The following is a 24,237-nucleotide window of genomic DNA, read 5'->3' on the forward strand; positions in this document are numbered from 1 at the left end:
TCCCAAAGTGCGCAAGCGCGCCAATGTGCCCTCCCACTGCGCAGGCGGGCTGCTGGAGCGGCTGGAGGCTGTGGCAGGCTGGTGAAGACCCAGGGAATGGTGAAAACTCGCCCACGTGGCTGGCGGGGGCCACCCGGCCTGTGATTGGTCCAGAAGGAGAGGTGTGGGGGCGGGGTGAGGGGCGGTTCCCGGGCTGAAGCCAGAAGTGCACCCTGGCCAAGCTGCCAACGCGGGGTGCATCTGGTAGCAGTTGTCTCAGTGCGTTCCTCCCGGGACCAGGTAAGGGGTCTTGGGAGGAGTCCGCCTGCCACATATACGTCCAGTCCCCACATCCCGGAGGGAGCTTGCATTTCTGTCCTGACTCTGCCCAGGAGGGGCTGCAGCGCGGGCTGGGCTTCCACCTGCGGAAGCCACGTGGCAAGAGAAGGGTCTACCTGTGGACCTCTCCTTTACGGCCCCCAGCACCTTCGTGTGCCGGGCTGAGGGGCGGGGGAGTCATGGGTTGCGCACCCATCTCCACACACCTGTGTTAGAATCCGGGCTGGAGGACTCCTGGTGGTGGGAGGCTGCCTGTCGGAAGGCAAGAAGCCGCTTGAGGACTGGCCCTGAGGGCTGGGGTGAGCTGATAGCGGGGATGAAAGACGTTTTGGGAAGGATAGTTTCGTTGATCTACGTTGGACCGGTCGGTGCGCCGTCTGCAGCCCCGGAGGAGGCAAAAAGGGGCCTGCACTTACAGGCAAGAAACAGTGGGAGGGATTCTGGGTGCTACCTTCTACCACTTCCCCGTGCAGAGGACAGAAAGAAGAGTTATAACATTTGTGCCAGGTCCTATTCCAGATCCTGGAGACACAGCAGGGGGCTAAATCTGCCCCCATGGAAATTACATCCTTCCTAGTGAAATGCTTTTCATACAAGATTCCATTTCATTCTCACAGCCCTAGAAACTGGTTATTTTAAGCGATAAGAGTGGGGACTTGAACCTAGTACTTTCTGACTCTTGAGGAATTATTAAACACCATATTGTATTGTCCATGTTGGAGGAACAGAATGGTTTATACCTGAGATGTAAATCCAGAAGTTTTTAAGAGCAGATAAAGTGTGGGCATGGATGATACACCTGGAGGTTTACAGATGTGTGTGTGTATGTGCCTCTTACCTACCTCATTGGGTTCTTGTGAGGATTATTATATGTCAAGTACATAGAACATTACCTGGCACTTAGGAAGTGCTATATGGGGCTTAGTTTTTACTTTTTTATTTTTTGGCCGCGAGGAACGTCATACGGGATCTTAGTTCCCTGACCAGGGATCGAACCAGTGATCCCTGCAGTGGAAGCAGGGAGTCTTAACCACTGGACCGCCAGGGAGGTCCCATGGCTTAGCTGTTGTTAATAGCTTCATCCAAGTTTTGGGCTTTGCTGCTTTTATGAACAGCAGCCTTTTCAGCCTAGTTAAGATCATTGGAATGAAGGCAGATTTTCCCTGAATGGTCCTTAGCTTTTTATGCATTCAAGTAAAGTATTTTTAAAAACATCTGCTACCTGCATACCTGCATCAGATGCTTGGAGAGAAAACTCAGTTCAGAACCTTGACTAAGGAGGTGCAAGGTGAATGGTTAATTCAGAGTATGTACTCTTTTCAATCCACCCATCTCTAGCCTGTTGGTTCTTTTGTGAAAGAGGCAAAGCAGACTTCTCTTTCTAAGTTGCCTGGTGTCTAACATCATGGTTGCCTCGGAGTCACATGATTGTACAAAAGTATATACTACCAGGGTCTGCTGGTTTAATTATTAGTCTCATTCTCCAACTTGCTCTAGGCAGCCTTGACACCAGCCCTCGCCATCTCAGTGGTCTTTGTGTCTGAACTTCTTTTATTTATTTTTTTGGGCTGCGTTGGGTCTTTGTCGCTGTGCACGGGCTTTCTCTAGTTGTGGCGAGTGGGGGCTACTCTCATTGCAGTGCGCAGGCTTCTCATTGCAGTGGCTTCCCTTGTTACGGAGCACGGGCTCTAGGTGCTCGGGCTTCAGTAGATGTGGCACGTGGGCTCAGTAGTTGTGGCTCGCAGGCTCTAGAGCGCAGGCTCGGTAGTTGTGGTGCACGGGCTTAGCTGCTCCACGGCATGTGGGATCTTCCTGGACCAGGGCTCGAACCGTGTCCCCTGCATTGGCAGGCGGATTCTTAATCACTGCTCCACTAGGGAAGTCCTGTGTCTGAACTTCTTGAGTCTTTGACTCCCATCTTCCTCTGATGGGAGTACAAGCGATGACATTTTGTTTTTCTCCCTACCTGGGGTTTCAAATGGGAAGATCTTGGGTACTTCCCCCACACTTGCAAAAGGATACAACAGAAGAGGTTCGGAAGCCTGTTTTCCAGACTCTGATACTGTCTGCCAGAGAAAATCAGCTCTCCCTGGAAGAACGAGCATTACTTTAGGAGAGGTAAGTAGGTTATATCATTTTTTTAATCTTTTCCCTTCTTCCCTCCCTCTCTTTCTTTCTCTTTCTCTCTCTCTTTCTCGAGACAAGCACCCTGTAGTGGATAGAGGACCTATCTAGGTGACCCTAAGCCTTGTAACCTGTGATCTTTTTTTTTTTTTTTTTGGCACCGTACCCTCAGCAGTGAAGGGCAGAGTCCTAACCACTGGACCTCTAGGGAATTCCTGTCTAAGCCTTGTAACCTTGGGAAAATATGGCCCTAGCTGTTGTCAGATCTTTGGATAAACAGAACTGGATCTGTTTCCTATTCACATTTATATCTGCCACAGTGCAGGACCACATGTGCCACAAATGCTCACCATGCTGGCTCAATCCATGTGAACCTTCCTAGGCATCCGTTTCCTCATCTGTAAGCTGAGATCCCTAATGTCTTTGAGCCGTGACGTTCTCTAATCCTGGAAGGAAAGGGAGGTATTGGTTAGTCACCTGTTTGATTTCCACCTCCCCCTGTTCCCTGTAGCGGAACCCTGGATGTAATAGTCACCTTTTTAGGAAGTATTAGATATGGTTCATGTAGGAAGAGGGATCATAACTGTTGAAGAAAACTTAAGACCAGTAGGACTCAGTATAGGAGGGGTAGACAATTTGCAGCTTCGTGAAAGAAAGCTTCTGTAACCGAGGCAGGTTCTTAGTTTGACAAAAAAAAAAAAGAGGGGGACATCCTTGTTGCCCAGAGAACCCAAGAATAAGTTGGAATGTATTTCAGGCAGGCAGTAAGTGCTTTTAGAGGGCAGATGAGGGCTATAGCGTGAACCTTATAGTCTGTTAGGGGAGGCAAATTTTACACTGATAACTGTAAATAACAAGAAAGTGACAATTACAAAAACCCAGCTTGCTTCAAAGGAGGACAGGATGCTATGGGAGTATGTGACAGAAGGGCTTGAGTTTGCCCTGAAGGAGTCACGGAACTGCCCCCATTGGGGGCCAATGCGTGGGGGGAAAAGTTGAGACATAGAATTTAGATTTTTTTCCCTGTATGTTTTACATAAGACAGGACTGGGCAGTTCCTATCCTGACCTTGGTAATGAAGGCAAAGGTTCTTGCATGATTTAGCAAATGATTACCCCCTCATGGTAGAAATGCTTCCATTGTGAAAGTCAGAGGACTTTCCAATGTTGGATTGTTGGGTTGAGGGTGGAGAGGGTTGGCTGAGGTGTGTGTGTGTGTGTGTGTGTGTGTTGAGGGGGAGGCATAGCATTTGGGACTGTCTGTATCCGGTGGGAGTGTGGGTCTCTGTAAGCCAAGGCCAACTCCTTTTCCTTTCTGTAGAGTGAAGGGAGGTGAACTCTTTCCCCTCCTCCCACCCCTGGCTTCAGTTGGGACTGGGTGAAATGTCTTTGGTCTTTGGACCAGCCTGCAGGAGCCGAGTCAGCCTGTCCCCAAAGGGCAGAGCCAAGAGCTTTCTCGTGGGCTCTGTGGTGGGGTGTGAGAGGGGGAAGCCAGAGTCCTGGCAGTGGGCTCTTGCTGTGGGCCGTCTGACTTGCCCCGAGAGGTTGCCACTGAGTCACGGAGCCAGGGCCCCCCAGGGGTGCTGCGGAACCACTGCAGTGGGCCTCTCCTCCCTCCTGGGGAAGTGGCTCACCCTGAGCCATCAGCTTGCCAAAGTCTCTCCCATCCTAACAGACAATCTAAAACTTGATCGCCTCTCTCGCTCTGCCTCATCTGTTGGCTTCTCCTGCCTGCCACACCTCTCTGGTTGTTCTTTCTCATCTTTTTGTTGGGTTACCTCTTAAATATAGTGGTTTTTCAGGGTATGTCCTTGGATCGCTGCTCTTCCCAGTCTGTGTATTCTCCTTGGAAAACTTTATCTTAAACTACCCGCCACCCCCGTGCTGCTCCCTCACTGTTTTACTCCTAACCCAGATCTCCATGCTGGGTTTTAAGCCTAAATATCCAATTGCTGACCAACTGGACCTCTTTTTTAGCAAATACTCGAATTCTTGTGCTAGGCGTTGAGGCAACGGTGGTGAGCAAAATGTACGCAACTCCTGGCTTCAGGGAGCTTATGGCCTAGTGGGGGAAGGTGGGCATTAATGTAAAACCACAGAGTATCATGACAGACTGGCATGGCTCTGAGTGAAAAGTACGGAGCCAAGAGGGCTTATAGCAGAGCAGCGGATCTAGTTGCATGGGAGGGAGGAAGGGGGTCCTTCAGAGGATACTCTGAGGAAAGGAGGTGTGAGCGAAGATATGAAGGACAGGTAGGTGCTTCCTTGCAGGTCACTCAGACTGTCTCTGCAGAGCAAAAGGCTACTATTTTTGGGGGGGGGAGCCCTTGAAATTATTTGCTAATGCACCTGCTTTTAAGGCTGCCGTTTATTCTGAGGTGAACTTCCTTTGCAGCCGTAATAACCCATGGGTCTTTATTGAGGTAGTAGTCTTGGGTGGAAGTTTCCTTTCATTCTACTACTTAGTATAAAACATTTATTTTTTACTAGGTCTGCAGCTTCCATCAGCGATATGTTTCCTTTCCCTAATATGAAACACTGGCTTTGTTTGCTCAAGTCTGTGAGTGCTTTTGGATTTAGATGATTGTATAACTCAAGAAGATAGCTATTTTTTTTTAACATGTTAACCACTATCATTTTCACTTTATATACTTTGGCACTGAATTATTACAAAAATGACTTCTGTAATTTAAAAAGACAATGTTTTCAGAATGAGAAAAACAAATGGCCAAAAACATATGAAAAGATGCTTAATCTCATTAAGAATCAAGAAAATACAAATTAGGGGCTTCTCTGGCAGTCCAGTGGTTAAGACTCCACACTTCTACTGCAGGGGACACAGGTTTGATCCCTGGTTGGGGAACTGAGATCCATTATGCTGCATGGCGCAGCCAAAAAAAAAAACTTTTTTTTAATTAAAAAAAGAAAATACAAATTAAAACAACAATATTGTTTCTCCCCATCAAATTGGCAAACAAAGAAAAGATTTATAATACCCATTTTGGTGAAAGTTTGACTAAAGCAGCATTATCTTACACAACTCGTGAAAAATCAGTTTGTATTATAAAGACTTAATTTAAAACATGTATATCCTTTGATCCAGCAATTCCACTTCTAGAAATCAATCCTAAAGATATAGTTGCCATGGGGACTTCCCTGGTGGCTCAGTGGTTAAGAATCCGCCTGCCAATGCAGGGGACATGGGTTCGAGCCTTGGTCCGGGAAGATCTTACATGCCACGGGGCAACTAAGCCCGTGCGCCACAACTACTGAGCCTGTGCTCTAGGGCCTGTGTGCCGCAGCTACCCAGCCCAAGTGCTGCAGCTACTGAAGCCTGCGTGCCTAGAGCCCGTGCTCCGCAACAAGAGAAGCCACAGCAATGAGAAGCCCATGCACCACAACGAAGAGTAGCCCCTGCTTGCTGCAACTGGAGAAAGCCCTCGCACAGCAACGAAGACCCAACACAACCCAAAATAAATTTTATTTAAAAAGACAGCATTAAAAAAAAGATACAGTTGCCATATACATAAAGTGATGTGTGTAAGGGTGCTCACCATAGCAGTGAAAAACTGAAAATAACCCAAATGTCTATCAAATAATGAAATTAAGGCACATGGAATATTATATAATCACTAAAAAGAATGATAGAGTTGTATATCTCAAATGGAGAATTCTCTAAGATGTTAAACGAAAAAAGTAAGTGCCAGATAGGTTATTGGTCCTTAGCTCCAAATCTACCCTTCTTTGCCCTGTTTTATGATACTTGGTGTTGTAAACATTTTTCCTTTGCCCTCTGAGATGATTTTAAGCTCTACCAGTAGAGGGTGCCAGGGGAACACTGATGAGGAAGGGGTAGTCTTCCGGGTGTCTGGGTGCTTGCCTATTATCAAGTTTCAACAGCACCCCACCAGGCAGCTTCCCAGTGAGTTTCAGCAGCACCCATGTGGGTGTCTTCCCATTGAGTTCCCTCAGCATCCCTGTGAGCAGCTTCCCAGAATCTCAGTGGCTTCCTGGCGAATTTTGTCAGTCCTCCAAGTCAGCATTCCAGCACATCCAGTTTCCTGCCTGCCAGCCCTTCAGTGGGCAGCAAACTTTGAAGAGGGTAGCTTTTTAAATCTTGCTCAAGCTGTGCCTGCGAACGTGTAATTCAATATATGTGGAAAATCCTCAGGTGATTTTTTTTTCGAGAAAAAAAAGACAAATGACATAGTAGTAGAAGATATAGCAGTAAATCTGAAAATTATTCCTTAAAAAGAAAAAAAAAAAAAGGATGAGCAGGTGTTATTTAGTGAAGAGGGGAAGGAATAGCACCCTGGACTAGTATTTACAAAGGGACTGAGACAGATGGCAGCCTCTTGTGTTTGAGAAGGTCTCATAGCACTTGAAACTCAACACAAGGAAAGTCAAACTCACTGTTTTCTCCCTTAAAGCCTATTTTTCTATATTCTGTCTCAGCACGTTATTGCCCCAGTCAGAAACCCTGGCATCACTCTAGGTATTTGTGATGGGTCAACTGGGCTAGGCCAGAGAAACTCCCCAGGACCCCCTCTCTGCTATATTTCCAGTTGGATGGGCCTCTGAGGGAGAAGCAGCCAATTTGTAACAAACACACACTTTCTTTTAGTTATTAGACCAAACACTGATTTAGGTACCGTGGTGAAGGGATTTTGCAAATGTAATTAAAATCCCTAAGTGGTTGGCTTTGAGTTAATCTAAAGGGAGATTATCCTGGGTGGCCTGACCTAATCAGATGGAATCCCTTTAAAAAAGGGCTGGGGGGCTTCCCTGGTGGCGCAGTGGTTGAGAGTCCGCCTGCCGATGCAGGGGACACGGGTTCATGCCCCGGTCTGGGAAGGTCCCACGTGCCGCAGAGCGGCTGGACCCGTGAGCCATGGCCGCTGAGCCTGCGAGTCCGGAGCCTGTGCTCCGCAATGGGAGAGGCCAGAACAGTGAGAGGCCCGCGTACCACAAAAAAAAAAAAAAAAAAAAAAAAAAAAAAAGGGCTGGGCCCCCGCCACCCTGAGGTTAGAGATTCCAGGAGGGAGGTAGGTGGGTAGATAGATTGATGGGTAGATGGATAGATAGAAAATCTCCTATTGGTTTTGTTTCTGTGGTTGAGCCCTGACTGATAGAATATTCCTCCTATACCCTATCACATAGCAAATCTTCAGATTCTGCTGCTTTAAAAGCTTCTCTTCTTTTGATCCTCCTCCCAGTTCTGGTGCATCTGGGTTCATTTGAGCCCCACTTCTTGTGTGGATTGTTGGGGGTTCGCTTCCAGCTAGTATCTGCATCCTGTGAGGTCCTGCCATACCCTATTTGCTTTCATATGATTTCCCAGATTGTTCTTTCTTTTTTTTTAGTAAATTTATTTATTTATTTTTGGCTGCATTGGGTCTTCGTTGCTGTGCGCGGGCTTTCTCTAGTTGTGGCGAACGGGGGCTACTCTGCTGTGGTGCGCGGGCTTCTCATTGCTGTGGCTTCTCTTGTTGAGGAGCACAGGCTCTAGGTGCGTGGGCTTCAGTAGTTGTGGCACACAGGCTCAGCACTTGTGCCTTGTGGGCTCTAGAGCGCACGCTCAGTAGTTGTGGCACACGGGCTTAGCTACTCCGCAGCATGTGGGTTCTTCCCCGACCAGGGCTTGAATCCATGTCCCCTGCATTGGCAGGTGGATTCTTAACCATTGCACCACCAGGGAAGTCCCCAGATTGTTCTTTCTAAACTACACATCTCACCTTGTCCCTCTTCTTGAAATCTTTTAATGGCTTCCTGAAATTTTCAGGCAAAAGTTCAAAAGCCATAGCTGTTTTTTTTTTTTTTCGGTATGCGGGCCTCTCACTGTTGTGGCCTCTCCCGTTGTGGAGCACAGGCTCCGGACACGCAGGCTCCGGATGTGCAGGCTCAGCAGCCATGGCTCATGGGCCCAGCTGCTCCGCAGCATGTGGGATCTTCCCGGACCGAGGCACGAACCCGTGTCCCCTGCATCGGCAGGCAGGCTCTCAACCACTGAACCACCAGGGAAACCCTGGCTTCTTTCCTGATTTTCTGCAGTTTGGATATAATATGCCTGGGTGCAGATTTTCTGATAGTTGTCCTGCTTGATGTTCTCTGAGCCTCCTGGGTCTCTAGTTTCGTTTCTGTCATTAATTTTGGAAAATTCTCAGTCATTATCACTTCAAATATTTCTTCTGTTCCTTTTCCTCCTCTCCTTCTGGTATTCCTCTTATATGTATGTTGCAACTTATGTAATTGTCCCAAGGTTCTTGGATATTCTATTGTTTTTTTATAAATTCTTTTTTTCTCTTTACTTTTCAGTTTGGGAATTTTCTTTTCTTTTTTTTTTCATATTTATGTATGTATTTATTTATTTGGTTGTGCTAGGTCTTAGTTGCAGCTCGTGGGCTCCTTAGTTGCGGCTTACGGGCTCCCTAGTTGTGGCATGCATGTGGGATCTAGTTCCCTGACCAGGGATCGAACCTGGGCCCCCTGCATTGGGAGCGCAGAGCTCTATCCACTGTGCCACCAGGGAAGTCTTGGGAATTTTCTGTTGACACATATTCAGGCTCACTGATTCTTTCCCTGGCCATGTCAAGCCTACTGATGAGCCCATCAAAGGCACTTTCATTTGTTACAGTATTTTTAGTTTCTGACATTTCCTTTTGGTTCTTTCTTAGAGTGTCCATCTCTCTGCTTCCATCATCTGTCTGTTCATTCATGTTGCCCACTTTCCCATTGGAGTCCTTAGCAGATTAATCATAGTTATTTAAAATTCCTGGTTTGATAATTCCAAAGTCTCTGTCATCTGGTTCTGATGCTTGCTTGCTCTGTCTCTTCAAACGGTGGGGTTTTGTTTGTTTGTTTTGTTTTGTTTTTTTTTGCCTTTTAGGTTGTCTTGTCCTTTTTTGTTGAAAGCCAGATGTGTGTGAGGTTTTACTTTTTTCTGGCAAGGAGTTAGGTTGTGATTACTGTTTGCTAAAGCTGTAGGGGTCAAAAGTTAAATTTCCTCTGGTGTCCTTGTTTTTGTCTCCCCTGTTGTCTTTGGGTTTCTAGACACCTCTTCTTAAATAAGGTCTGAGACTCGCGGTTCGTTCTGTTGTTCGTCAGTTCTCCCTGTTATTATACGGGAGCCCTATACCACCAACAGTGTGAGGGGAGGGGGAGTGTTCTATAGTCCTGGGATTAGGTGCCCCTGGACCTTCACAAGTCCTTCTCAGGTTCCCCTTACTCCCTTTAGGTGAGATAGGAAAGCTAGAAGGGGTGGAGTTGGGTGTTTCTCTTCCCCGAAGTCAGTTAGGTTCTGGTGAGACCCAAGGTAGTTAGGCTCTGGTGAAACAGGCTAGGCTCCTTTGAGGGCAGGCCTTGTTAAAAATCGCAGAGGCCTCTGGGTCTACTTCAGAATGGCCACTTTTCCCATCTCCCTGCCCGAAGCACTAAGGAATTTTTCTCTGATCTTCAGCCTGAGAACCTGGTGGGCTCCTGGAGGTAAAACTCACAAAAGTGTGTCTCTCCACACCGCCACCAAAGATTGAATCCCCCTGGAATTTTTAACTCTCAAGCTTGTCCACACTGAACTTCCAGCAATTTGTCAATCACAGTTTAAGTTTCCTATGGTACTTGCCCCAAGGGGTGGGCTTCTGTTCCCACTAAGCTGTGATTCTCTGTACCTGCCTGTCTCTCCAAGTTCGGGGGCAGTTGTTTGCCCTGTGACCACAATTCTCTGGTGGTTCTAAGAAGAGCTGTGGGTTTTCAGTTTGTTCAGCTTCTTTTTGTTGTGAGGACAGGAGTGACCATTTCCAAGCTCCTCATGTGTCAGACCCGCCTTAGTTTTTCAAGTCATGGATTCCAGAACCTAATTATAGGCAGGGGTTCTGAAGTTAGTCAGGCTGAATTAAAATCCTGGCTCTGTTATTGGCAAGTGCTTGTGTGACTTGGCAAAGTTACTTACCTGTGCCTTGGTTTTCTCATCTATAAAATGGCATTAAACATAAGAGTATCTCTATCTTATAGGGTTAGGGTGAAGACGAATTCAGAAAACGCACGTCAGGCACCAAGCAGAGTGTGTAGCATCAAGTAGGAGCTCAGTAAGTGTTAGTGTTGCCACCATCATCATCAGGTCCCCACGTGCACTGTGTGCTTTAAACACTGGCTCTTCTTCTTGCCTGGGGTACCTTTCCTCCATCCATCTGACTTTCATGCATCCTTCAAAACATTGTTTATTTCTTGTTCTCACAAAGCATGTTCAGAATCCCTCATCCATTTTAGATAAGGTGATCTTATAATTTATCATCCAACCCGGGACACTTTTGAGGTTGCGGGGGTGCTTTTAATAATTACCACAGGACAACAAGCCCCGGCAAACCAGGAGATGCAGTCACCTCAGTTTTAGTACCTCTTCTCTGGCTTTCTGCTGCTCCCCGTGTCCATCAGCAGCATTGTCACACTACTGTCCTTGTCGACTTACTTGTCTCTCTCCTGTTCTGCACCGCCTTGAGGGCGACAGCCATGGCCCGGGATCTCTCATAGGGCCGGCATGCACCCTCCCCGCCCCCCCCGCACTGAATTGAAGGTGATCATGCCATTGTCCTCTCCATCTTTATCAGTGATTGTTTCTACTTTCAGTGTGATCCCACGCCTCTTCCTCCTTCAGATAGATCTGTCCTACCTTCTGGGGCTTCACTCACATTCCACCTCTTCTGGGAAGCCCCCCTTGATCTTTGTGTCCCCCCTTCTCAGCTTCCTCTCATCTCCCGTGCTTATTGTTGCTGTATGTATTATCTGTTGTTCCACAGGTGGGCTCTTGCTCCCCAGTCAGACTCAGCTCCCCAAGGACAGGCCCTGTACTGTCCCTTTTCCCAGCCTCGCCCACAGCATGATCAAGCACCAGGCTGGCCACCAGCAGGCACTCAGGAAACACATGTTGGTGCCCAGTTGCTCAGACTGGTGACCATTCACTGGACCCTTCCTGAGCTGAGTCAGATGACGCTAGCGGCTGGTGAGAGCCGTCAGTCTACCATAGCGGGAGGTGCTAAGGGCCTCCAGGGCAGGCTTTGAGGGCAATCTTCATTTTTCCTCTGTTCCTGAAGTCCACAGTTTTATGTGTGAGCAGGATGGAGGCTGACCTGTCTGGCTTTAATATCGATGCCCCCCGTTGGGACCAGTGCACTTTCGTAGGGCGGGTGAAGCATTTCTTCAATGTCACGGACCCCCGCACCGTCCTGGTACCAGAGCGGGAGCTGGACTGGGCCAAAGTGATGGTGGAGAAGAGCAGGTGAGCGGTTAGGGGAGGGGGCTGGGGGCACTGGGGCGACGTCGGTGGGTGCCCTAGGGACGAGGTGGAAACGGAAGACGAGGGGCCAGGGGTCAGGAGGTAACACCGCCTGTGGTCCTTGGTGGCAGGATGGGGACTGTGCCCCCAGGCATGCGAGTGGAGCAGCTGCTCTATGCCAAGAAGCTGTACGACTCGGCCTTCCACCCTGACACCGGGGACAAGATGAACGTCATTGGGCGGATGTCCTTCCAGGTTCCTGGGGGCATGATCATCACGGGCTTCATGCTCCAGTTCTACAGGTGCGACCCGGGAGCAAGGCAGCGCCAGGTGCAGCCGCGTGGACCTGTTAGGCAGGGAGCCGTACTAGGATGACAGTAATAGCCGTCTTTATGGATCCCTGACCAGCTCCCAGGCACTGTGTTAAATTCTTTGCATGTTATCACCTCATTTAACCTCAACAACCCTACAGAGAGGTACTATTTTCATCTCCATTTTATAGGTGGAGAGCTGAGGTTCTGGAGAGGTTATATGACTTGTCCAAGTTCACACAGCCAGGAAGTAGTGGTGCCTGGCTGTATAAACTGAGGCAGGCCTCTCAAGAGTGCTCAACGGATGAGCTATTCTAATTCCCTCTTTAAAAAGTACTTATTCAACAATGAATTTAATGTATTTTTATAATGTAATATCCAAGTAAAAATATTGGGATACCCTTTCAGCCCAGTTGGGGAGAGAAACTTTCTCTGTTGTTCCCCCTTTCTCTCTTCCCTCTCCCCCCTCTCTCCCCCACACATTCAGTTACCCAGTTGTTGAGCCAGGCCTTGGGCCAGGTGTGGGGAGTATAAAGACTTCAGTCCCTCCCTTCAAGGGGTGCCCAATTTTGTTGAGACCAAGAAGTAAATAGTTACCATCCAGCTTGCCAAGTGGTAGGTTAGAGGTAGAATATGGGGTGGTGGGAGCAGAGAGCATAGAATGACTAACTGTGTCTCAGGAAGGGCAGGGGAAGGGTTGGGAAGGTTCCAAGGAAGAAGAGATCTCTCAACAGAGCAGGATTCAGCCATGTATGGAAAGGTTAGGGGGTGTGGATGCTCCAGTCAGAGGGACAGCCTGTGCAAAAGAGCCCAGCTGCATGAAGCAGCATGGGAACAGCTTGGGGAGCGGCAGGTAATGTGGTTTGACTGGTGTGCCCCAAACCCTCTTTCCATCCTCCTCTCTGCCTCTCCGGGCCCCCCTCCTGGTAGGACGATACCGGCAGTGATCTTCTGGCAGTGGGTGAACCAGTCCTTCAATGCCTTAGTCAACTACACCAACAGGAATGCAGCTTCCCCCACGTCGGTCAGGTAGGAGACCTGAACCCCAGGCCGTCCATGTGGGCCTGGAGCAGGTGGCTGTCCTCTTGCCTCCAGGGGAACAGCCCTTCTAAAGGGTTCACGGGCCATCAGTCCTCCCTGGGTGGGACCTGCCCTGGGCAAGTGACCAGGTCTCCCTTTTCAGGGTTTGGAAGTATTAGGCTGACTAGGAGAGTATCTTCTTCCTAGACCAATTCAACATTCATTCATTCACTCATTCATTCATTCATTCTACAAATATTTCTTGAGTGTGTATTAGGTGCTGGGCATGGTTCTAGGTGCCAGGGATACATTTGAGTAAGACGTGTGCTCTCTAGAGTTGAAGGTCTTTTTTTTTTTTTTTTGCGGTACGCGGGCCTCTCACTGTTGTGGCCTCTCCCACTGCGGGACGCGCAGGCTCAGCGGCCATGGCTCACGGCCCCAGCCGCTCCACGGCATGTGAGATCTTCCTAGACTGGGGCACGAACCCGTGTCCCCTGCATTGGCAGGCGGACTCTCAACCACTGCGCCACCAGGGAAGCCCTAGAGTTGAAGGTCTTTTAAGAAAACAAGCATAGGGACTTCCGTAGTGGTCCAGTGGTTAGGACTCCACGCTCCCAGTGCAGGGGGCACAGGTTTGATCCCTGGTCAGGGAACTAAGATCCCGAATCCCACATGCTGCGTGGCGCAGCCAAAAAAATAAAAAAAGGAAAACAAGCGTAATAATCTCAGACTGTGACTGCTGCCATTAAGGAAATAAATAGATAACAAGACAGAGAACAGCAGAGGGGCATCTGTGTAGACAGGCTGTTCAGGGAAGTCCTTTCCGCAGAGCTGGCATTTCAGCTGAGTTTTGAAAGATAAGGATTTAGCCATGCAAGAGCCCAGGGAAGAGTTCCCGGGATAGGGAGCAGCAACATGCAAAGGTTCTGAGCAGGAAGGCATTTGGTGTGTTTAAAGTACTGAAAGGAGGCCAAGGGGACTGGAGCAGCTGAGTGAGTTGGGGGGAGATCACAAGGTGATGCTGGGGACAGATCACATGAGCTTCTCAGGCATGAAGCCACATTTCTAGCCTTTATCACTCAAGCAATCGTCCTGCCCTCAGCCAGCTAGGGTCCCCGCTCCCAAACATCTTCTCTCCTCCACTAGGCAGATGGCCGTTTCCTACGTCACTGCCACAACCGCTGCAGTGGCCACTGCTGTGGGCATGAACACGTTGACAAAGGTACCGTCGAGGGTTGCTGTGGGCATGGTGGCCACTAGGCGGCAGCAAAGTCCTAGGGAAAACTTTTTTTTACCAGGCAGGGACCGTTTCCGGTCTGGATGAGTTGGGTTTGGCCAGAGCCCAGCCAAGTAGTGGGAAATTCAGCAGGGCTGCGCCCATTTGGTCTATCTCGGGCCTTTGAGGGAGTTTGGGTTCCCCGACTGAGTGTCAGGATGCGTGGCAGTAGCGAGGGCTGATTTCTTGCTCTGTCTCCCTGAAGCCCCTTCCACCCCCATCTCCAGGGAGCCTGACCTACTCCCATTGTTCTCTTCTCCCACAGAGAGCCCCGCCCCTGGTGGGCCGCTGGGTGCCCTTTGCCGCTGTGGCTGCGGCTAACTGTGTCAACATCCCAATGATGCGACAGCAGTGAGTACAGGGATCCCTTTTCCTCCCTACAGACCGTGAGGCTAGCAGGGGATGGGCAAGAAACCAAGGCAGTGGGGGGCTCATTGGGGCTGAGGTGGGTGTGGGGAGGGCAGCCGAGCTGCGCTTCTGAAAGTTCCCTGAGGACTGGCGGCTCCAACAGTGATGGCTGCAGGAGTGGCGGGTGACTTAGGTTTCATCTGTGATGTGTGTTGTGGGTGATGGGGAGCAGGGGTGGGGCGTTAGCGAGGACCTGTGGGGTTTGGCACCAGCTCGTGTCCTTTCAACTGCAACTGTCTTTAAGTTGTGGACTCGGCCTACTTCCAAAGCCCTGGGGAATGTCTTACAGAATGAAATGCAGCAGAGCGAGGTGTCCAAAGATAGAACAGAACCAAGAAGCTTTGAGGAAGCCAGAGGGGCAGATAGATGTTTTCCAGGCACCAGGCTGTAAGCGTCACAGCAGGAAAGGTGAAAGGAGAAACCTGCTGTGTCTCACAGCTCTTGTTTCTTGACTAGAGAAAGTATAGATGTTCCTCTGTTATAAAATTTAATGATGTAGTAGAGTAGAGGTAAAGCGCCCCAAATAGCGCCTGGACTGTAAGAAAATGCTGCATTAAGCGTTAGCTACTGCTGCCCCTGTTTCCATCAGTGCCTTCCTCGTCATCACCAGTATCTATAAGGCACGTTTTCTTGGGATTAGTAGCAAATGGAAAGTGATCACAGCTGCCCTTAGAAAGAGCACACCCCAGAGTAGTCCTGCATGCACACTGCTCACCTCCTCTTTCCCCCCCCCACCCCCATCCAGTTGCTCCTTCCAGTGAATGAATGAGTCCCCACCACCCACCTGGTCTTGGATGGAGTGCAGTGAAGCACTGGCCTGAGACCAACAGCTCCTGTTTGGGAGCAGTCACTGTGTCAGGCACTGGACTTAGCACTTTGCAGGCATTATCTTGTTTAATCCTCACCAAGTCCGATGAAGTGGGTGCCATGATTATCCCCATTTTGCAAATGTGGATAACTGTGTCTTTAGAAGGACTAGGGAACTTGCTCAAGTTCATACACTTGCTCTGCAGTTTCCGGATTCAGCCTAGGCCGTTGGGGCCCAGTGCTAGCTCTCTGAGCCTCTGCCCTAGGTCACGGCTGGATACCACTCTCTGGAGTGGGGAAGGGCGCTCCAAGGGCCAGCTGCAGGAGGTGGCTTCCTAGAGCTTGAGTGCCCTGGCCTTGGTCCCCTGGTGTGTCACATCGCTGGCAGGCTTCCAGCACCCCTTTCCCATATCCAGCACCTCCTGTCTGTGTTTAGGGAACTCATCCAGGGCATCTGCGTGAAGGACAGGAACCACAATGAGATTGGTCATTCCCGGGTGAGCAGAGGGCTGCCTTTGGGGTGGGAGGAGGGAGTTCCCTCTCAGACCCTGTCCTGTTCTTCGTGGTCAGAGCAGGCCTGGGCTCTACTATAGGGTTGAGAAAACTTCTCCCTGACTCCATCCTCCTTCCCCATCGATTTTCCCTTCATATCTCTGTTCATGTCTTTTCTCCATCCTTTCTGGTCCTGAAGCCATAAAAATGTGGCTGGGTGGGAGAGGGTCAGGTGAGGTCGCTCAACCCCTGACAGGTCCATCCCTTCCTCTTTACCAGCTCAGACTTGGCCTTGACCCTGATCCTGACCCTGACCCAGCCCTCTGGTGCAGCCTATGGATACTGGATAAGCTCATTCCTGACAACTTACTCTTTTCTGCCCTCAGAGAGCTGCGGCCATAGGCATCACCCAAGTGGTTATTTCTCGGATCACCATGGCAGCCCCTGGCATGAGTAAGATGGGGAAGCCCTCCCATCCTGGGGGACCCTGGAACAAGTGATGGAGACCTCAACCACACTTCGGGTGGGGGGTGGGACCTCAGCCTCTATAGACATGCTTCTCAAACTGGTTTGCTTGAGTGCCGAGAGCCACGGGAGAGCCACACTGTAATTCCTGGAATGTCAGTTAATCAGAGATTTGGTGGAGAAAGTTATTTTCATTTAACAAATATTCCTTAAGTTCCTTCAGTGTGCTGGACACAGTGTGGGGTGCTGGGGAGACAGTGGTAGAGAAAAATAAGTCCCCTGCCCTGGTTTTGCTGTCAGCAGGGGCATGTTACAGAGCAGGATACAAAACTTGCTTCAAAGATAGTTTTGAAAAGGGTGCTCTGGGCCTGTGGTACTTGTCCTCCTGTTCTTATAGGTGTGCAGGTTGAAGAGTCTGGGAAGCACCTTCTGTCAGGACTTGGGGGAGGGGTGGGGCGTGGCCATGCCTACAGTCTTCCATTCTTCTCCCAAATGAAAAGTATTTTCTGGAACTTCTGGGGAAGGAGGGAGAATTAGTCTGTGATCTGACTTCGGAAAGGGATCTGGCGGGGAGTCTCACAGCCTTTCCCCTGGTTTCTTCCAGTCCTGCTGCCGGTCATCATGGAAAGGCTGGAGAAACTGCGCTGCATGAAGGTGAGCGGATTCTCCTTTGCATCTTCCCTGCCCAGAACACATACGTGCTGGGGGCTCCTGACCGTCTTACCCTTCCCTCTTGCTCCCACCCTGCACCTCATTCAAGTAGGGCCCATCCCGGTGCCCGCTGGCTGCCCAGTTCTCGGCCTTGTCTGCCGAGAGCAAGGAGAGCCCCGTCCCCACCCTGCAGAGCCAGGGTTTCCCGCCTGCGGGTTTCTAGCTGGGTGACCAGCGTGGGTTTCACCTCGAAGTATGTAAGTCCCACGTGGGTCTCTCTTTCGTCTGTTTCTGTGCAGAGAATCCAGGTGCTGCACGCCCCATTGCAGGTTCTGCTGTCTGGGTGTTTGTGAGTTATCATATTTTCTCGGTTTGGGGTTCTATGGTGGGTGTTTGTATCATATTTTCTCGGTTTGGGGTTCTATGGTGGGGTGCCCAAGATCTGTCTTCTTGTGTCACCCATGTTGGAAAACATGTACTCCTTTACCTGACTTCAAAAGCACCCGGTCTTTAACGTCTGTGGCCCCTCTGGAGCGCTCTCACCCCTTCTTTCTGAGGGCACCAGGCTGGCACTGTGCACACACTGGAGTGGAAAGTGAACCCTTGGGGGTCCTTCTGTCCCAAGGTCTCCCCTCTGACCTTAGGTCTTCAGTAGTTTTAGAGAAGAGACAAAAATGATGAGATCATCCCACCACAAAAACAAAATGAATTATGTGATGTGATAGAGGGGTTAGCTCACGCCGGTGGTAAACTTACACAGTGTTACGTGTCGGTTATATCTCAATACATCCAAAAAGATGAGCCATCGAAAATGACAGCACAGCCTGGGCCCGTTAAGTGTCCCAGCCTCGCACGGGAGGAAAGCACCATGAGTCCTGGCAGCGTTCTTAGGTGCCTGCCCTTGACTGGACATGTCCCAGCATTACTCATGCTTTGTGAGGCCATGAGGCTAATGACAGCAACCAAAGCTAACATGCATTGGATGTTTTCTGTGTGCCGCCACTGTGTTGATGTTTCACGTCTATATTTCCGCCTATTCCCTCGGCCCTCGAGGTGTACATACTGTCATCATCTCCTTTCGCAGATGAAGAAACTTGCCCACGTGTCTCTAGCTGGTAGTTGCCGGAGCTGCAGTTGGATCCTTAGCAGGTCTAACATTATGCCAGGCTGTCTCCTGCTAACTGATTTCCCACTGAGGGCACAGTTACCATGGGCTGGATGTGTCACACATGTTATCTCATTTAATCCTCACAGTAACCGTGCAGAGTAAGTACCCCTCTGCCGTCTCAGAGGGAACTTGCCCAAGATTGCACAGCTAGGAAGTGGCAGAGCTGGGACACGAACCTAGGTCTGTTAGATTCCCAAATCCTGTAAAACATGGTCCTGGATCCGCATCCTCTGAGAACTTGTGAGAAATAAAGACTCTCAAGCCCTTTCCCAGACCTACTGAATTAGCATCACACTTGAACAAGCTCCTCGAGTTCCTTGCATGCCCAGTGAAGTTTGAGAAGCTCTGCCCTCACTGTTCTCCAACAGCTCGGGCATTCAGTGACTACAGGAGCAGGACCCTGCGTTCACGCCCCTCGCTGCTTTCCCTATACGTCAGGGATTGCCTGTGGTCATTAGGGCTGCTGCCCACACTCCCTGGTGACTCCATTACCTCCTTCATCTGCTTGAGTGATGGGTGGGTGGGGTGTGAGGGGGAGTGTAGGGGGGGCTGATTCTGTCCTGTGCTAGAGTGAGTCTCCAGGCACCAAGAGACCAGGAGAAGGGTTGGAGAGAGAGGAGCTTTGGCGCCGGCTCCCCCTTCCTTTGAGGGGCTCAGCGATGGGGTGTGGGTGGCTCTGTGAGATGCCAGACACCCCCTAATGCTTTGGTTTCTCCTTTCTTCCAGCCTCATCTTCATGGTGCCAGTGGCATGTGGGCTGTTCCCGCAGAAATGGTATCAGCTGTTCATTCCTCACTTGGTTTTACTGAGCACCCTGTCCCTGGTCTCCCTGACCTGCCTGGTGTCCCGAAGGAGAGAGGGAGGGGCAGGCAGGGAGGCATCTGTCCAAGGACAAGTACCTGTCAGTCTAAATGCTGGGCCTCTTGACCCCAGGTGAATGGTAAACTGAAACAGAGCTCCAAGGGGCAGAGGGATGAGTTGCTCACTTCCAGTGGGGCAAAGGCTGCCTTGGAGAGAAGGTGGGGGAACAATAAGAGACTTTCTGTCCCTGCTGGTTGAGTTACTAGATCCATCTCCCTGGCTGGATCTGGTCTTTGAAATTCAACAAGAGGGTAGGTACTCACTCTGGCTGAGGTTTGCCAGAGGGTGGACGGCTTCGACCTCTCCGCTTCCCTTGCGTGTCCTGGGGGGTGGGTGCAGAGAGCAGAGGAGGTGGGTGAGGAGAGATGATGGCAAAGGGAAGGTAAGCATCAGACTGGGGTGGTGGGGGTGAGGCGGAGTACTAGCTCCAGGAGACCAGGCATAGCTTGAATAGATACGGAGAAGATGCCCGTTTCCCTTTCCCTAGTACTCTCAGCTCCGTAGTCACCTGCTACACATCTCCTGTGTTCTGAGCACCGAGCTTGTAATCTTGAAGAAGACGGAAGTTTAGCACCAGGGAGATGAAGTCAGGGCTCAATAGAAGTAAAAGCAACATACCGTAGTGTACGGAGGTCATTAATAATTCTGATGGAAAATGGGCAAGGGCTTCTTACAGGTGGCATCTGAGTTGGATTTTATCTGAGGGTAATTTGCTGCTCGTCCAGGTGGCACACTTATAAGCCCCTTCTCTCTTCTCAGTGAATTGCCAGTTTCCTATCTGGAACCAGAGCTCCAGGACACTATCAAGGCCAAGTATGGAGAACCTGTGCCTTACGTCTACTTCAATAAGGGTCTCTAAATGCCCCACCCCAGCAAGCACCAGTCCATACCCATATTTACCAGCTCCTCCTTAGCCACTGTGGATTCCCGTGCCTCATTCCTCTTTGCCAACAGGGCCTGTAGGCCAGGGTGGATTTGGGGGGACGAGGGTGGGGGTGGGAGGATGCCTCATGCTTCTACCCAGGCACCTGGGTTTATTGGACTCCAGGGGATAAACGTGAACAAGGGGAGAGAGGCCAAGTCTTCTCTCTGCTCTCCCCTAACCCCTGTTCCCTGGAGACCAGGAGCTGAGACCCCCTCAGGGAGAAGGTGCTGAGACCTGGGGGTGACACTCAAGCAAACCGTTTGGAAAAGTTAGGAAACCTTTAGGATTCTGGTTCCAGCAAGGATTGAGGAAGGGCCCCTCTTCTCTTCCTCCTCATCGGCTCTCAGGCAAGGGAACCTTTCACCTGTGTAGTTCTGGCTCCTTCGGGAAGCGGGAGGGAAGAGGCCAGGTCACCTTGGGGCTCCTCTTTGCTCTTCCCCACTCTCCTCCCCAGGGCCCCCTGGTCAGAAAGGTTCTCTGGGAGTCTTGCTCAGGCACCCAGTAGTTTTAGTGCAAAAAAAAAAAAGGACATTGTGTGAGGCAGCAGAGTTTTGTGGTGCTTCAAGCCCTACCTGTTGATACTGGCTTTGTTCTCCTGCCCCTAAAATCATATCCGATTCTATTTCTCTGGGTCTAAAAGATAAATCCACTGACCGAGTAAAAAGGATGTAGGTAGGCACTAACTGCACATGTTAGTGGGTATAATTTCCTGGCTACCTCCCTTCCTCAGCCCGTTGGGTTAAACACCAAAGAAAGACTGGTGTGTACTGAATAGGAAAGGGAAGTTTTATTTGGATGCCTCTGAGAGGAAATGAACCAGGGCCAAAGAGCCTTAAAGGACACACAGCAAAGCGCAGCCACTCGCCCTCCCAGCCTGGCTGCTCTAGGTGATTTCTCAGGCCCTTGGGGGAGAGGGGGCTGTTGTGGCTGACCTGGGGCCATGTCTGTATGAGTTTTGTGTAGTAGAATTTACTGACTGATCAAAGGATATCACTGTGAATCGAATGCATTTCTTGAAAGAACACAGCGAACTGTCTGCACACTGAGTTAATAAAGCCTGGATGGAAAGCAGGATCTGGTTTTACTTTGGCCTTGGCGTGGAGGAGGGTATCACAACTATAAGGGGAACCTGTCTGGTGCCCCGAGGCCACTGTGCATCTCCCTTATGGAGGAAAAATCCACCTGTCTTTGCTTGAGGCTCCAGAGATCTCCCAATGTGGGAGTGTGTTGCTCCGGGGGAGGGGGGGCAGGGAGTTGGCAAACCATGGCTCAAGGGTCCAAATCTGCCTGGTATCTGTTTTTGTGTGTTTGGGAACTAAGAATGGCCTTTACATTTTTTAGAAGTTGTGAAAAAGAAAAAGAATATGTGAGACCCTGTGTATGTGGCATGCAGAGCCTGAAATACTTACTGTCTGGCCCTTTACACAAAGAGTTTCCCCTACTCTGGAGTAATGGTCCTTAAGAACATGCATGAGGTTCGCCTGGAGGGCTTCTCAAAACATGGATTATAGGGCCTCATTCCTAGAATTTCTAATTATGTGGGTCTGGGATGGAGCCGGTGAATTTGTATTTCTGGTAATTTCCCAGTGATGCTGATTCTGTCAGTCTGGGGACCACTTTGAAGGACCACTGCTCTAAAGAGAAAGGGCCTCCTCCCTGAGGTCAGGGTACTGGCTGCAATTTGATTTTTCCCCCATTAAAAAAAATTAAAATATAATTCACGTGACCTAAAATTCATCCTTTTAAAGCGTACAATTCAGTGTTTCTTAGCATGCTCACGATGTTGTGCAGCTCTCATTACTCCCTAATCCCAGAATATTTTCATTACCCCTGAAAGAAACTCTGTACTCGCTAGTAGTCGCTCATTACCCTCATCCCCCAGCCCCTTGCAACCCCTAGTTTATCTTCTGTCTCTATGGATTTACCTATTCTGGACATTTCATGTAGATGGAATCACACAGTACGTGGCCTTCTGTGTCTGACTTTTTTCACTTAGCATAATATTTTCAAAGTTCATCTATTCTGTAACGTGTACAATTTAATTTTGGCTGATGTCTGAGCAGAAAAGTCTGTCTCGGAGCTGGCTTCCTTAGGACAGGAGATCTGCCTTAAGCTTTGCTCATTTCCAAAGGCAAATAGGAAAAACATTACCAGAGCTAGCCGGAGCTTGGAAGCAATTCTGAACTGATGTTCTCTCAAGAATCCACAATCTTCTCCTTTCTCTCCCAGCTCCTTAAACCTCCTGGCATTCCTCCTCTCTTTATAGACAATTACCCTTTTGGAAAAGTCTGGAGTAGATAGTGATTGCAGTTCAGAGGCAGATTAAAAATAGTTCACTCAAACCGCATCTCAGCTCTATCTTGTAAGACCTCTCTGCTTTCTTTGATCTGGCTCCTGCGGGATGTGGAAAGAAGTGATTAGGGTGACTAAAATGCCTTGGTGTGAGAAGTGCTAATCCAGACCGAGCAGGGTGTAGTGTTTGTCCTGTCCAGTAGCTCAGTTCAAGCCCTCGGGTAAAGGGGGTAAAGGAAGTCAGGACAAAATTCCCTTCTGTTTTCCAAATTGAAACCATTGGTGTTTCCTAATGATGATGATACCTGGCTTTTTAAAAAAATTTTTAATTTTTTTGGAGTATAGTTGATTTACAGTGTTGCATTAGTTTCAGGTGTACAGCAAAGTGAATCAGTTTTAGATATACATATATCCACTCTTTTTTTAGGTTCTTTTCCCATATAGGCCATTACAGAGTATTGAGTAGAGTTCCCTGTGCTATACAGTAGGTTCTTATTATCTATTTTATATATAGTAGTGTGTACAAGTCAATCCCAATCTCCCAATTTATCCCTCCCCACCCCTTATCCCCGGTAACCATAAGTTTGTTTTCTACATCTGTGAATTGACTTCTGTTTTGTACCCTTCTGTTCATTTGTACTCTTTTTTTTTAGATTCCACATATAAGCGATGTCATATGGTATTTTTTTTTTTTTTGAGTGGCTTGAACAAGAGACATGTATTTTCTCATGTGCTATAAGTCCATAATCAAGGTTCTAGCAAATCTGGTTTCTGGTGAGGGCTCTCTTCCTAGTTTTTGTCCCAAAAGTCACTGAGGTATAGTAAAGTTCGTCAATCTTTTAATTTTTTCTTTCTGTTCTTCAAAGTAAATCAATTTAAATAATCTACCTTCAAATTCATTAACTTTTTTTTTCTTATTTTCATTCTTGTGTTAAACCCATCAGAACTTTTTTTTTCTTTTGTATCAGCTATTGTACTTTCAGTTCCAGAACTTCTAATGATTTTTTTGGTTGTTTTAGTTTTCCTTTCTCTGCTGAGATTCCTCAGATGTTTTCTTATTATATCTATCTTGTCCTTCAAGATTCTTACATACTTTCAATAGCTGACAAAGTTATTCGTAGCTATTTATTTATCTAAATCATCTTGGTATCAGTTATGTTTACTAATTTTTCCTGATTATAATATTTTCCTGCTTCTGTACATATCTAGTAATTTTTTACTGTCTGCTTGACATTATGTATGTTAACTTGAAGGCTATTTGGATTATGTTGCCTTCCATTAATGGGTATTAAATTTTTATGTCATATGGTATTTGTCTTTCCATATCTGACTGACTTCACTCAGTATGACAATCTCTAGGTCCATCCATGTTTCTGCAAATGGCATTATTTTGTTCTTTTTCATGGCTGAGTAATATTCCATTATATCTATCTATCTATCTATCTATACATATCTCGCATCTTCTTTATGCATTCCTCTGTTTGATGGACATTTAGGTTGCTTCCATGTCCTGGCTATTGTAAATAGTGCTGCAGTGAACACTGGGGTGCGTATATCTTTTCAAATTATGGTTTTCTTTGGGTATGTGCCCAGTAGTGGGATTGCTGGGTCATATGGTAGTTCTATTTTTAGTTTTCTAAGGAACCTCGCTACTGTTCTCCATAATGACTATACCAATTTACATTCCCACCAACAGTGTAGGAGGGTTCCCTTTTCTCCACACCCTCTCCAGCATTTATAGTTTGTAGATTTTTTTTTTGCGGTACGCAGGCCTCTCACTGTCGTGGCCTCTCCCGTTGCGGAGCACAGGCTCCGGACGCGCAGGCTCAGCAGCCGTGGCTCACGGGCCCAGCCT

General features: G+C 48.7%; 1 protein-coding gene across 9 annotated transcripts; it reads left to right on the plus strand.

Moving 5' to 3' along the window:
- Window positions 1–35: 35 nt before the first annotated feature.
- On the plus strand, window positions 36–21,164 carry SFXN2 (sideroflexin 2). Of its 9 annotated transcripts, none has more exons than XM_032607344.1 (15): window positions 144–279; window positions 2,305–2,436; window positions 10,449–10,522; window positions 11,231–11,433; window positions 11,525–11,709; window positions 11,838–12,008; window positions 12,948–13,046; window positions 14,184–14,259; window positions 14,579–14,664; window positions 15,965–16,025; window positions 16,407–16,473; window positions 17,090–17,139; window positions 17,436–17,485; window positions 19,031–19,078; window positions 19,925–21,164. In XM_032607344.1, the coding sequence occupies exons 5-15, from the start codon at window positions 11,549–11,551 to the stop codon at window positions 20,022–20,024; spliced, it is 969 nt and encodes a 322-aa protein (XP_032463235.1). In that variant the 5' UTR covers window positions 144–279; window positions 2,305–2,436; window positions 10,449–10,522; window positions 11,231–11,433; window positions 11,525–11,548; the 3' UTR covers window positions 20,025–21,164. The 9 variants fall into 9 exon arrangements, with proteins under 9 accessions (XP_032463233.1, XP_032463235.1, XP_032463238.1 ...); XM_032607347.1 differs by having other exon boundaries at window positions 11,548–11,709; XM_032607346.1 differs by lacking the exon at window positions 11,231–11,433.
- Window positions 21,165–24,237: the final 3,073 nt, after the last annotated feature.

The sequence above is a fragment of the Phocoena sinus genome, chromosome 16, assembly GCF_008692025.1.
Source record: "Phocoena sinus isolate mPhoSin1 chromosome 16, mPhoSin1.pri, whole genome shotgun sequence".
Lineage (NCBI taxonomy): Eukaryota > Metazoa > Chordata > Mammalia > Artiodactyla > Phocoenidae > Phocoena > Phocoena sinus.